This window comes from Lontra canadensis, unplaced genomic scaffold (genome assembly GCF_010015895.1).
Source record: "Lontra canadensis isolate GAN:19392208 unplaced genomic scaffold, GSC_riverotter_1.0 scaffold130, whole genome shotgun sequence".
Taxonomy (NCBI): domain Eukaryota; kingdom Metazoa; phylum Chordata; class Mammalia; order Carnivora; family Mustelidae; genus Lontra; species Lontra canadensis.
Genome location: NW_022631124.1, coordinates 216,780 through 230,867, shown reverse-complemented (window position 1 = coordinate 230,867; position 14,088 = coordinate 216,780). Strand labels below are relative to the sequence as shown.

The 14,088-nt window shown below is 41.1% G+C and overlaps 1 protein-coding gene across 3 annotated transcripts; it reads right to left on the bottom strand.

The window, feature by feature from the left end:
- Positions 1 to 1,907: 1,907 nt before the first annotated feature.
- Positions 1,908 to 10,996, bottom strand: CUNH2orf49 (chromosome unknown C2orf49 homolog). 3 transcript variants are annotated; one of them, XM_032842434.1, is made up of 5 exons: positions 10,830 to 10,996; positions 8,577 to 8,740; positions 4,823 to 4,949; positions 4,574 to 4,696; positions 1,908 to 2,491 (listed from the first exon to the last, which is right to left on the bottom strand). In XM_032842434.1, the coding sequence occupies exons 1-5, from the start codon at positions 10,926 to 10,928 to the stop codon at positions 2,435 to 2,437; spliced, it is 570 nt and encodes a 189-aa protein (XP_032698325.1). In that variant the 5' UTR covers positions 10,929 to 10,996; the 3' UTR covers positions 1,908 to 2,434. The 3 variants fall into 3 exon arrangements, with proteins under 3 accessions (XP_032698325.1, XP_032698324.1, XP_032698323.1); XM_032842433.1 differs by having other exon boundaries at positions 4,574 to 4,949; positions 10,830 to 10,995; XM_032842432.1 differs by lacking the exon at positions 1,908 to 2,491 and having other exon boundaries at positions 4,574 to 4,676; positions 10,830 to 10,994.
- Positions 10,997 to 14,088: the final 3,092 nt, after the last annotated feature.

Here is a 14,088-nt window from a genome sequence, read left to right as displayed (position 1 = left end):
GCATGGGGCCAAGAATTATGACATGCAAACCTAAGCCTGACGCTTAGGGTCTGCAAAAGGAGGATGGAGAATGGAAGCAGACTAAGTTAAAACATGGGAAAGGAAAACAAGAAAAAGAAAACGGGCCATGAAGGAGAAGAAAAGAAGACCTCTGCCAATGGCAGGAAGTGGTAAAGCGCCTATAACTACACCTCAGAACCTACTTGCTGACCCGACCGCTTAGCTGTCTACTGAGATAATAAAACAGGTGGCTCTGTTGGAACATGAAATCAACAGCAACAACATTAACCCATGTTCCTAAAATTCATCGACGGTATTCTAAAGTTGTCTGCCACTCCAATTGAGTCCTTCCAAACTTTAAAGCACACCAAAGCAACCCTTCAAAACCCAAGATGCTCGACACTTCTGCTTCAGATTCCCCTCATTCAGGAGGCATCATGACGTGGAGGAAGACATTTCAAGACAAGCTGTATCTATGCCCCTCGAGAAGGCACAGTGCTCCAAGATGTCAGTATTATGGAATACACAGTACGTGGTTTAGCACTTCTCCACACTCAAACTCAAAATAGCTCAATAATATGCTGCTCTATGAGCATTGATTCTGAATGTTCATAATATAAACTTCAATTTGAAGCAACAATGTTACACAGTTCAGCTGTTATTACCAACCTACTCTGTAAGTTAAATATACAAATTAAAAATTAATTTTATTGAGTAACTAAAATAAGTTTCCACTGACTTAAAACCGTCAAATGGCTAACTCTCTCTTAACTAAGAGAGGAATGCAGATGAAAGCAGAAGGGACAACTGAATTATCAAATAGAATTTGTCATCCTACCCTAAAATCTGTACTTTTAAAATATCCCTTAATATACAGTTATGTAAGAGGGTTACTGTTGTCCTTCAATAATATTACACATATCAGCCGTGCAGTTAACTCTATTATTCACTCACTTGGCATAACATCAGTAATTTATGCAACACATAGTATGTATCGATTTTGTCTTATCTGTACAGATTTATAGTCTAGATAAAGGCAGAATGGCTAAAAACTGGAGGGTTCAAGTTTTAGTACAGTATTTACCTGCCAGGCTGAATGAATTTTTTGTAAGGCTATTTAATAGCGGAACTAAAATACCTGTTTTAACAAATCAGAAGAGGAAGGAGACTGCTGTAAAAAGTTAATGAAAAGGCGAACCCCAATGTGAAGATCAGTCATAAAAGGAAAAAAGTATAAAGTATCCTCCACACTTGGTTAGAAATACAAGGCAAAAAAGTGGACAGGAGAACGTGTGGCTAGAAGGTCTACTGTATGTTCCCACTGACTTCCTTCAGACTGGGACGGTAACACTGCTTTAACATGAACACAAAAGCTCCGTGGGTGATGTGTGTGCGGCAGCCCTGTGGGAAGCGCCTGTTACCCCAGCAGGGACCCCCGTCCGGCTGGTACTTGTCTCCTACGAGGTCACTCTGCAGTGACTCCCGGCTTCAGCATCTCCTCTTCTGCCTACTCCAGATCATGCTAAGCGTCCCACCTCTCACCACTATCCCCCCTGGACTCTCTCAAGTGCTGGGACTCCATCCCTCTCCACCTATTTGCCAAACCTTCTGCCATAAGCTACCACCTCGAACATGACTACGTCACCTAAAGATTTTAAAGTTGGCTTCTTTTGGAAAGGATGAAGCTCCTAGGAAGGAGTGACACCTGAGCTCCCAGAGCAGGATCAAGGACTGCTCATGAAAATAGTGAGGAGTGCTGCATGACAGGGACCTCTTAAAGGGGGGACCAGCTGTGAGCCTGACCAGTCAATTCCGTTACAACTTCAAGGGAAGGAGCAACAGCAAGCACTGATTTCCCTTTTTGGTTTTTATGGGGAAAAGTAATGTAAGCACTTCAAGAACAGCAATTTCATCTGTATATTTGGAATAGTTTATTGGCAGCACTACAAATATGCTTCTCTTGGTGAACCTTAAGGAGGAGTTTGGCAGTATTTACTAAAATATTGGGATAAACTGTTAAATTCTTTTGCTAGGGAAAATAAATAAAAATTGCGAACTTCTAAAATATTTTGGGTTTAAACAAAAATCTCAAATTCCCCCAAACACTGAAACAGAGTAATTAAAATAATTCCTAAAATTCATCAGATGCTTTATATCAGACTTGCAGCTAATGATTCATTGGGATCAATATAAATGACTTACACTAAGTCACCTGGTTTAAAAAGAAATTTTTTCCTAGTAAGGGCACAAAAGGCAAAAATTAAAAAAAAAAAAAAAAAGAAGGGGAAAGGAAAGACTGTATTTTTCAAACCTAATTTTAAACCTCTTAAGAAAATTCCACAATAATCAGGATCTCCGTAAATACTGTCAATATATGCGAACTTGCTTGAAAAACTACAGTTACAGTTATATTTACATTTTTGGAAACTTTCCTTCAGGGCCATGTAACATGCTGTATCTTCCTCTTTGTTTCTGGGGGCTTCAGGTTATTCTGAAAAGACATGAACAGAAACCAGTGTACACTTACAGAAATGTCAGAGGATAGCTTGAAATGAGCACTTGAAACCACCGCAGTTTACTACTAATATATGAATGGCAGATCACTGCTGCCATCTGGTGGGAGAAGATTTTAGAAGACTGGGAAATGCACGTCTCGCCTGCCACCCATTTTTTTCCAGCTGTGGTTCTCAAATCTCTGCATATTAGAATCACCCACAATACTTTCAAACATGCCCAGACCTGGGTCTTATCCCAGAACTAACTGAGTCAGAATCCATACAAGGTGGCAGGGATGAGGCTCCGATTTCTGTCTGGGCTTTCTGGAGGCTCCTCCAGGTAATCCTCAAGTGCACTCAGAATTGAAAACGTCTAAGGACTCCAGGCCTCCTTCTTTCCTGCCTACCCCATCGCCTTCCTCAATCTCACAATCCAAGATCTTAATACTAGTAAATTAAAAAAAAAAAATCATACCTCTTAAAGAGTAAAATTTTTCTGAGTAGTAAGATGTGTTTTAAGAGACTGAAAAAAAATCAAGGCTAACTCTTTTATCATAATATTTGAGGTCTAGATTATTCTTCCTACTTTTTTTTTCTCCTTCCCACTCTTCTCTGACACCCTCCTCCTCGGCCCCACAAATATGACTGAAAGAAGTGGAAAGGCAGCTTGGTGCTGATAGAAGCTCATGCAGAGGTCAAATGGGTCTGTATTCAAATAGCAACCTGGCCACTTACTAACTCTGAAACCCTGGACAAGTTTATTTAAACTATCTGAGCTTCCATTTCCTTATCTGTGAAATGAGAAAAAGAACTGTGCTACTGCACAGGGTAGCTGAAAGGATGAACCAATGGAAGAACCAAACGCTGGTCAGATTTACGGTAGTCTTCTTTCTGCTACTATTTTACAATGTTTGAACTACTCTGAGTTTTGATCCCTTTGACATACAATTTGAAGAGTATAATAAAGTCAAAGTATACCATAGGAATGCTACAAACTGAATGCGTGGCCCCTCAAAATTCCTATGTTTACATCTAATCCCCAATGTGACGGTATTAGTGGGTAGGGTCTTTGGAAGTGCTTAAATCACAACAGAGGTGCTCTCATGAATGGGCCCTCAGAAAAGAGACCTCAGAGAGCTTACTTGCCCCTTCTACCACATGAGAACACAGCAGAAAGCAGCCTAGGGTGAATCAGGAAGTGGGTTTTCACCAGACAATGAACCTGACAGCACCTTGATTCTGCACTTGCCAGCCTCTAGAACTGTGGGAAATGCATGTCTGTTGTATAAGCCATTGAGTCAGTATTATTTTTTGTTATAGAAGCCTAAATAGACTAAGACAAGGAATAATATAAAACTGCAGGATGTTTAAAGTAAAACAATTTTCTGAGAAGCCAGGGAAGAATCAAGTATGTATATGTGTGTATATGTATATACATATGTATTTGTACATATAAGTGTATATACATACATATACATGTATATGCCCTCTCACAAATTAAACTCTAAATATATTGCCTATCAGTACCAAATTTGCCAGTATATGAAATCCAAGCATCCAAATGCTTAACTATAATTCAGTCCAACACAGGACACTCCCCTACTTCCCCTATCTCTCCAAGGACAGATAAATTTGAGGGAAGGGGATGTCCATGATAAATTCTGAATACTCTAGTGTGGTTTTAAGGTAAGTATAAAACACACTGAAGGTCAAAATGCTACTGAAAAGATATGTGACTCTGGACAAACTACTTAACATTCTGAGCTTTACTAACAAAGGAATATTTTTCTCTTTTAGTCCCCCAAATGGTTAAAGGATCGGAATGACAAAATACTAGGGAAAGTGCCTAAGACATTTTAAGTAGAAATAAGTTTGGTAGACTTGAAAAAAACATTAGCTTATCATCACGGATTTTATGATTCCAGGAGTCAACGCAAAAAAGGACACAGAAGAGTCAGACCATTAAAGAGTTCAAGAACTGCCTGTGGCCCGGCTCACCCACCCCCACTCCACGAGGCCTCCCCACTCAGAGACTCCATCCCTCTCTCTTACTAGCACAGAAGCCACCCCACACTTACCACAGCCTCAGCTTCTTCTTTAGGGGCCGCTCGCTTTAACTTCACAGGAGTAGCTCCAACAGGGGACAAAGGTGGGGACTTCACAGGACCCAAAGGACTTTTCCTATGCGTTAAGTCATGGTTCTGTTTAGTGTCATTATTATTGTGTTCCATTTTATTGTTCATAGGCAAATTGGAAGACAGAATTAGGGGTGAAACACTTGAAGAGGAATTTGACAATTTTCGAAAGGCATTACTGGTAAAGCTTGCCTGAGGGGGAGGCCTGAGCCGGTCATTATCGCCATTCTCTGTCTTTCTCACTTTGATGCTTGTACTTGTTGAACTTCCATCAAACACGATGAGGGGTCTTTTCCTTAACCCATCTACAGTGCTAGTCCTGAAATCAAAGAGATAAATTCTTGAAAAATACCATCTGCAATGCAAACCAGTCTGCAGGAACTCAAAAGTAAAACAATGACCGGAAAACATTTACTGGTAAGACTCATCTATTTTAAGGAGGACTCCTAGGAATGAAATTTTCTATGTTCATCCTAAATGAAGTGACAATTTTCTGATGTTTAAAGTATAAAATATTTATTGACAAGAAGCTTAAGTTACCTTTAATGTACACACAAAATGGATTTTTTTTAACATCAACCAACCAATTAACCCTAGAACTTAAAACAAGATTTCCTAGCAACTAAAAAATTTTAAGTTTTAAAAATCACCCCATCTAATTGATAAGGTTACCTTGACTATTTATCAGTTATTATTTTAAAAAGATAATGAACTATTAATAAGACTATAGCAAAACTACCACAGTGACACTCTATAGACAATGAGAATATTCTATTCTATTTATCAATAGTCTCTAACGCCAAGGCACTCTCTAAATTCTAACTATAGTATTTGTGTAATGTTAATTTTAAAATTTGGCAAGTCTTCATGGTTAGATTCTGCAAAACCTAACTTCCACTCTGAATCATAAAGATAAATAATAAAAACATTCAGTTGTCTACTATTCATTAAACCTCAAGTGAAACAACAGATTGGAAAGAAAAAACTTTTAGTTAAACATGTAACAAGAACTTGAGCAGTCAATTACTAGGAAGAACACTTCAGCCTTGCTACGCAAAGTGTGGTCAAGGGACCAGCAGCGTAAACATCACCTTGGGAGCCTGTTATGAAATGCAGAATCTGGGGCTTCAACCTGTCATTTTAACCAGATCCTAGGTAACTGGCCAAACTCACCAATTCGAAGGTTATCACTGAACATCATCTGGTAGCAGATACAAATGACTTTCCTACATACACTGTGCCACTGCCAAAGGGAAACAGAGGGCTCATCAGAGAAAGCAGGGCTCATCAGCTTGTGAGAGTTCAACCCAAGATCCCAGAGGCATGCTGAAGTTTGGGAAGCACTGCACTGTTGATCTGGGCCTCGCTCTGTGTGACCTGGGGCATATCACAATACTGCTAATTCAACAATACTGGACAATCTCTTAGATCCTTCCAGCCTTAAGGTTTTGAGTCAAGAGTGAAATTTGTGGGGCACCTGGGTGGCTCAGTGGGTTAAGCCTCTGCCTTTGGCTCAGGTCATGATCTCAGGAACCTGGGATCAAGCCCTGCATCGGGCTCTCTGCTCAGCAGGGAGCTTGCTTCCCCCTCTCTCTCTGCCTGCCTCTTGCCTACTTGTGATCTCTCCATCTGTCAAGTAAATAAATAAAATCTTAAAAAAAAAAAAAAGAGGGAAATTTGTGGTTTTTTTAGAAAGTCACAAATCCGGGGCATCTTGGTGGCTCAGATGGTTAAGTGTCTGCCTTCAGCTTGGGTCATGATCCCAGGGTGCTGGGATCGAGACCCACGTTGGACTCCCTGCTCAGCAGGGAGTCTGCTTCTCCCTCTCCCTCTGCCTGCTGCTCCCCCTGCTTATGCTGTCAAATAAACACATAAAATCTTACAAAAAAAATCATAAATCCTTTTGAAAAGGATACTGAGGAGCTTAAAGAGATTATCATACGAAGTAACAGTATTAAAGCTTTGCTTAGGACAATATGCATGAACATGCTGATCAAGAAGAAAATACTTTCTTAAGAATCAACAAAAGTAAAAAAAAAAAAAAAAAAAGGAATCAACAAAAGTAAGGGGTACCTGCTGGGTGGCACAGTCAGTTAAGCCGCCAATTCTTGGTTTTAGCTCAGGTCATGATCTCAGGGTCCTGGGATGGAGCCCATCCGCCTATAGGCTCTACACTCAGCTGAGGGTCTGCTTCAGGATTCTATCTCTCCCTCTGCCCCTCCCCATCCCACCACTCACTCAAGCCCTCTCTCTAAAATAAATTTTTTAAAAAGATGAATCAACAAATGTAAACCGAAGATGTATTTGGCATAACCACAGATTTACAAAAGCTAACACTAATATGCAGCCCATACCACTATATAACCATCAAGCTAAAATGATGTTTAATTTGAACTGAATGTGTTCCTGATCAAAAGAAAGACCATTTTCCCAAAAAAACTATGAACATACATGTTACATTCTTCAACTATTTTCATACCTGGGGAATACTCCCCCTACCAATCATGAGTTCTTCTTTGTAACTAGAGATTAACACCCCTCATCAACTCGGAGCCAGCATTCGCCCTCACGCCCAGCCCTCATTCCACCTTCTCCCACAATCACTAGTGCGCTGCCAATGACAGTACCGTATAAACAGAAGGGTCTAAAAATAAATTCAGTAATTAATCAATAGCGCCCACTTGTGATAAAACAGACACAGGAAAAGAAATAACTAGCCCATTCAAGGATCTTAGGACACTTTGTCCTCATTAAACCATCTATCACTGTTACAGAAACATAACCATTTAAGAAAGAAATTCATTTGCTTGTGGTTTTATGAAAAATTTTCTGAAATTTAAAAATCTTAGTGTCGGGGCGCCTGGGTGGCTCAGTGGGTTAAAGCCTCTGCCTTCGGCTCAGGTCATGACCCCAGGGTCCTGGGATCAAGCCCCGCATCGGGCTCTGCTGAGCAGAGAGCCTGCTTCCCTTCCTCTCTCTCTGCCTGCCTCTCTGCCTACTTGTGATCTCTGTCTGTCAAATAAATAAATAAAATCTTAAAAAAAAAAAAAAATCTTAGTGTCCCTGAAGCTATATGACAGTTCCTTCATTTCTTTATTATTCGAAGACCTTAAAGTCTTGACTCCACATTTTCTCACAATTCAGCAAATCTTGTTGGCTCTACCTCCAGACTCCAGCCACTTCTTACCAAGTTCCCTACTTCAGTTGAAGTTCCCACCATTTATCACCTGGATCACAGTACAGCCTCCTGATTGATTTTCCTGTTCCCTTCCCCCTACCTTAAATCACTTTGTACTGCAGCCAGAGTGACGCTATTAAAATGCACATCAGATGATATCACCACTTTGCTCAAAATCTTCCAATGGCTTCTTATCTCACAGCAAAGCCAGAGTTCTTACAATGACTTACAAAGCCTTACACGATCTAACCCAACAAACTCCCCTACTCACCTCCAATAAACCTCTTTTCTCTACTCTCCTTTTGACTCTCTCCACTTTGGCCTTGATGGGCTCTTTATTGTTCTTGGTTTATGATGGGCACACTCCTGGCCCAGGCTCTAGTATTCTGTCTGGAATGCTAGCTTGCTCTCCACCATCTACAGGTTTCTTTACGGAAATGTCATTTCTCAGTGAGGTTGTTCTTAGCCACTTTACCTAAAATGGCAATCTCTCTCCCTGATTTACTGTTCTCCTTAGCATTTATATGTGTCACTATGTAACATACCATATATTTTACCTAATTTTTTAAATTATGTTTCTCCCAATTAAAGTATGAGTAGGGAATTGTTGGTTTTAGTCATGCTATAAGCACAGTGCCTGATGCTCAAATAAATAGTTATTGAGTAAATGAATTTTTCTTACCTAAGTTTATTTTACCTGGAGAAAAAAAAAAGAAAAGCAAAATTGTTAAGTCATATGAGATAAAAACCATAACCGCTACCAAGTACCTTTTAGTCTCATTTTTCATCTCATGTTGCTCTCTTTTCTTTTCCATCATTTTTCCCCACCTATTCTTTGGCAAATCTCTTTGAGGCAACGGAATTGCGTGCTGAACATAAAGATCAGTGAGATTGTCTTTGTTTATTCTGTCATTTTCAACAGCTATGTTCTTCTGTGGAAAAGGAAACAAAAGTAATTTCAAAATAACATCCTTCATGGTAATTACTACTTACCTAATAGGGTAGAACATTCCTGCTTAAGTAACAAATTTTATAATTATAACACTTAATAAGTATCTATTTTATAACTTATTTTCCACAATATAATACTTAACTTATTTTACTTACAATTTAAAACATACAAAATTTAATATAACTTAACTCATAATTTACATTTACAATTCTATAATTATACCATTACTATGTATTTACTGTAATTACAGAATTTGTTATTTAAGTGTGAGTTTATTAATTAAGTCATATAGGACTTATAGGGACTTCAAGTACACTGCAATCCCACATAGTACTGTAAGTAGTATTTCAGAGGTTAACCTCTGCAAATATTAAATTCAGCCTCATCTTAAAAGACAATGGTCATATATTCTCAGTGTGACAAGGACTGCAGTCCACAACTGGTCAGCCAGTCATTAGGCATGGAGACCATTTCCAGTAGCATGGAATCCATGAAGTAAACTGAAAATGGGAGACTTCCTGGGGAAATCAGACCCAAAGAAAAAGCCAACAACGGTAACTATTACTGCATGCTGTCAAAAAGTTACCCAGAGTGTGACTAACATGATCAAAGTAGTGGGCTGGAGGTCTCACCCCAAATACTGTTTCCCACATCTCCCTAATAATGCTCTTAAATTGAAGTCAACTACCAAGATTTCAAACGGCCCTACAGATGGACACTGCAGTCCCCTTACTAATGACTGTACTAAGAGTGCATCATTACAAACTGCCCTTCATATTTTCACCAGTCTTTTCAAGTAGCTTCCAGTCACTGTCCAGCCATCCCTCTCTAAATTACCTTACTCTCCCTCACTTTCCAATTTGCTCTCAACATCATGGAAAACATGCGGCATAAGGAAAAGGAGTAGCTACGATAAAGAGTTGATTTATCTGTGTTCAGTTTAAGTGGCAAATCAAGTCCAATTATGTACTCTGATAAACTTATCCTGATTACTTTTTTCTTCTAAATTTAAAAGTACAAATATTACTTTTCTCTGTTATACTTGACCACCCTTTGTTATCAGTTTTCACCCTCTATTCACTCAGAAATATGAAAAAATCCTGGCGAGTCCCCTGGATAACACTTCCAGAGAATTCATAGGCACCTCAGTTTAGAAGTACTGCTCCAGGGTGGTAGTTCTCGAGCATGGTCCCTGGGCTAGCAGCAAGAAGTTGTTGAAAATGCCAATTTTCAGGCCACGCCTTGGACCTACTGAATCTGACACTCTGGGGATGGAACCTAATAATCTGTAATTTAACACGCTCTGGGGGTGATTCGTGATTCTGATGTGCCTAAAAAGTTTGAAAACCTCAGGGGAAAGGTAACCTCCATAAATCTACTCAGTAGGGCTGAAGGAAATTAGCGAAAGAGTACTAAGGCGTAAACATATGGAAAGCAACAAAATATGGTACTTAAAACCACAAGAAAACTTTCAGTAATTCTCTACCACTTTAAACCAAGTTCATCACTTCTTTTGTCTCGTGTTTTGTTGATTGTGTGAGGTCACATTAGCTCGAAAAGAGGAAATGCCGCATTGAGAGCCAGGAGTCCTGAATTCTCCCCCATTTAGCAACGGTGTGACCTTAAAAAAAAGTCACTTCACTTCTCTGAGAATGAGTTTCATCTTTAAACGAGGTGGGGATATGAACAAAGGGCTATTTCTCCGACGCTTTCCAGCCCTGACAGTCCTTGATTACTATCCTTCATTTCTACTACGATTCCGCCCCCCCCCCCCCGGTCCCCCGCACACATTTAGGCCGCTGGGGTCGCCTAGGACTCCTCTGTCAGAGAAATCAAATACCCAAGAGAATGAGTCCTAATTCTCAGGAATTCCTGATATTCTAAGGACCTCTGTTTCTCGGGGAGAGGTGTGGGGAGACCTGGTCCGTCCGTGTGGAGTGGAGAGTGACACAAACCAGGCGGGAGGGGCGACGGCGGCGGGTGTGTCCGCTTGCCACTGAGGATTACTTGGGGCCAGCTCAAGTCCGAACCCCTCTCCAAAAAGGCCCACCCGTCCCAGCGCGCCCGACCTGCTCCAGGGTGAGGAGAAGGAACTCCTGGGACAGCAGCTCCGGGTGCAGCAGCAGCTCCGAATCCGTGCAGCTGCGACCGCCCACATCCCCCGCCATCGTCGTCGCCAGGAGACCCCGGCCAGCTACCCACAAGCCTCCACGAAAGAAGCGTCCCGGAAGTGACGTGAGGGCGGGGCCGTGAGTGTGACGTCCCTCCTGGTGCGCCGGGCGTCCCTCTACGCATCTGGTGGCGGACCGGCGTGCTGGGACAGATCTTGTTAAGGGAGGACTCCCGGGGCCGAAAGAAGTGGAAGGGACGTCTGCAGAGAAAACGATTGTCGTTTGACTTCTTACAAGAAGAGTCAAGAAAAACGAAGGTCCCGAAGCGGGCCACGATTGGTCGCACTTCCTGTGACGTCCAGGGCAGAGGCCAAAGGGATTCCTAGGGCAATCTCGCGGGAAAGAGGCGGGGCAGCTAGATGTCCTTTACCTCTGTATATGGCACTAGTCGCTTCTGAAATTGCCTTAGTATTTTTTTTTTCAACCTGTTTCTGTGTTTCCTGATACTCCTTCAAGATGATGATCTTAGGCCAGAGACTTTAATTCTTTGTAACCCCATGGCCTCACACATAGTAGGTTCTGAAATATTCCCTGAAGTAATACTCTGAATTAACCTGCTCACGTATGAAAATAATAACAAAACCACCAGTGAAAAGGCCAGGCATTTGTTAGACATTAACGATGTGCCAGGCACTGGATTTAATATGGATAATCTTGCTCCTCAGAACAGCACTATGAGGTATATGTTATGAGAATGTTTTATTTTCCAGGTGAGGAAACTGAGGCATTGGGTAATTTGCTGAAGATCAGAGATTGAGGAAGTAGCAAGCCAGGCACTTAAGTACATTTTCTCTGCTCTTATAACTAATGTGAAGTAACAGTTTAAAACGTATTCTTGTAGGTTTCTGTGATGATATAATCCTTGGCAATTCACCAAGAAATCTCTTCTAGTTCTCTTTCATCTTTCGTGGGAGAGATACACATCCCAAAATATTAGGCACATTTAAAACTTGCAGGCTGGGGGCGCCTGGGTGGCTCAGTGGGTTAAGCCGCTGCCTTTGGCTCGGGTCATGATCTCAGGGTCCTGGGATCGAGTCCCGCATCGGGCTCTCTGCTCAGCAGGGAGCCTGCTTCCCTCTCTCTCTCTCTGCCTGCCTCTCTGTCTACTTGTGATCTCTGTCTGTCAAATAAATAAATAAAATCTTAAAAAAAAAACTTGCAGGCTGTTCTAAGTGTTTACTGTTTGCAACTCTATGAGATGTATCCTCTTACTGGAAGTTAATTGCAGTAAAACATGTGAACAACTCCGAGGATGCTAAAATATAAACCTTGAAGAAGCATTGGAAAATAAGTGAGATGCTAAATCAAAAAGACAAAGTAAGGCTAAGAGGTGTTTTGCAATTTTTCTTTGTCATTTATGTATATGATACTTTATCTATTAATTGACTTTCAAAACTGGGCAGAAACTTCAGTTAGTCTGGTTCTTTCATTTTAGTGTTGAGGAAGCTGACCTGAAAGACATTGAAATGACTTGCCCAAAATAGAACGGAGTTTTAGACCTGAGCTGAGGGAGGTATTTGGATGTTCTAATTTGCAGTTAAGTGCATTAACTTCATGGTATTAGAATCATGGTATTTTATATCCAAAATCTGATTACATTTTCATAACAAAAGTGAAATTCGTGTGGCTGGTATTATCCTCATTTCCCTTTCTAGAAGGCATGTTGTTTTAATGGCAAAAGCAGTTGTCTTAGAAGGAGCCTGGACTTGAAAACTAGACCTTAGTTCAGATTTTTTTCCTGCAGCAAAATGAGACCATGGGTGAGTTACTTAAGTCTCTCAGCCTCAATCTTATCAGAAAAAATTGCTGTGCTAACATCTGTGAAGAATTATCAAAGGAGTACAGATTATATAACACACTTGGCACAGAGCAGGTGCTTATTAACTGGTAGCTGTTTTTATAGAAAGTATTCAACCATAATTATGAGGCAGTCTACAAAACTGGTGAAAAGGGCAGGCTTTGGAGTGGCCCAGACTTGGATTTTAGCCCTGGCTCCAGCACTCACCTAGGACAAATATTTCATGTCTCGCCACTGCAGTGTCCTCACCTGTGAAGTGAACACTGTAAGGCTACCCCACAATGTTGTGAGGTTGGAGCCAGAGGATGTAAAGTGCCTCCTCTGTTGCCACTAACTGGAGATTTGTTGTAGTCTATTGCTAGTCATCAAAGGAAGCAAGTGGCAGGATGGTGGTGTGGGTGGGGGAAGAATTGAGTTTAAGAGTCTGAAAATATGATTTTACATCCTTGCTGTGCTCTTTTACCCTGTGGTTTTCTAGACCAATCACCTAACCTAAAGCCTCAAGCTCTTTTATCAGCAAAAATGTTTTGTGGAAGGTAAGATCTGTTCTCCCCCCACCTCCGCCCCTCTTTGTTAATTTCCCAAAAGTACTTCTCTGCTTTAAAACTAAATCCATTAAGATAATTCCAGTTCCCTCTGAACCAAAAATCTCTAGAGGGAGTGTCTCCTGGGGCAGGAAAAAACATCAGATTCAGAGAGGAGGAAGTAGATTCAAACACAAACACTCCCCAAAGGAAAGAGAGACTATTTGATAAAGCCTGCCCCCACTGCATCCTGGGCAGAGCCTGGGGGAGTGGAGCCTGAGAGAATTTGTGGTCAGGTGACTGTGCTTTAATCAGAATTTCTGATGTAGGAAATTGGGGTGAGGGAGAATTTGCATTTCTAACAAGTTCTGAGGTAATGTTTCAGATATGTGTGGGCAAAAGGGCCACCTCACAGATATTTCTGCCACATCACAGGGCAAGGAAGCCACAGACATTCCTCAACCATCAAGCTAAGCAGTCGCCTTGATTGGCAGGCCTGTCAGCACCGGAACAATGAGACTGAAAACCAAACACTAGAGTGGACAAAGAACATCTCAGAACCCTGTGGGGACCAGTGATGCTAGGACCTGACATCTCCGGCTTCCTTTCTTGGCACTTTAGAAATTCCCGGACCTGATTAACACAGGCCTGGGGAAGAGGGAGGGCCTCTGTTGATAAGATTATTGTCACTGAGGCTGAGTGGGGGCTTGAAAAAGAAATAAAGCTCAGTTATGGAAAAAAATTCTATTTGTTACACATTTGAGTTTGTAGACTGAAGTTCATTCCTGCTACTCTGTTATCTGTGAGTATTCTATAGTAACCAACAGTGTTTATG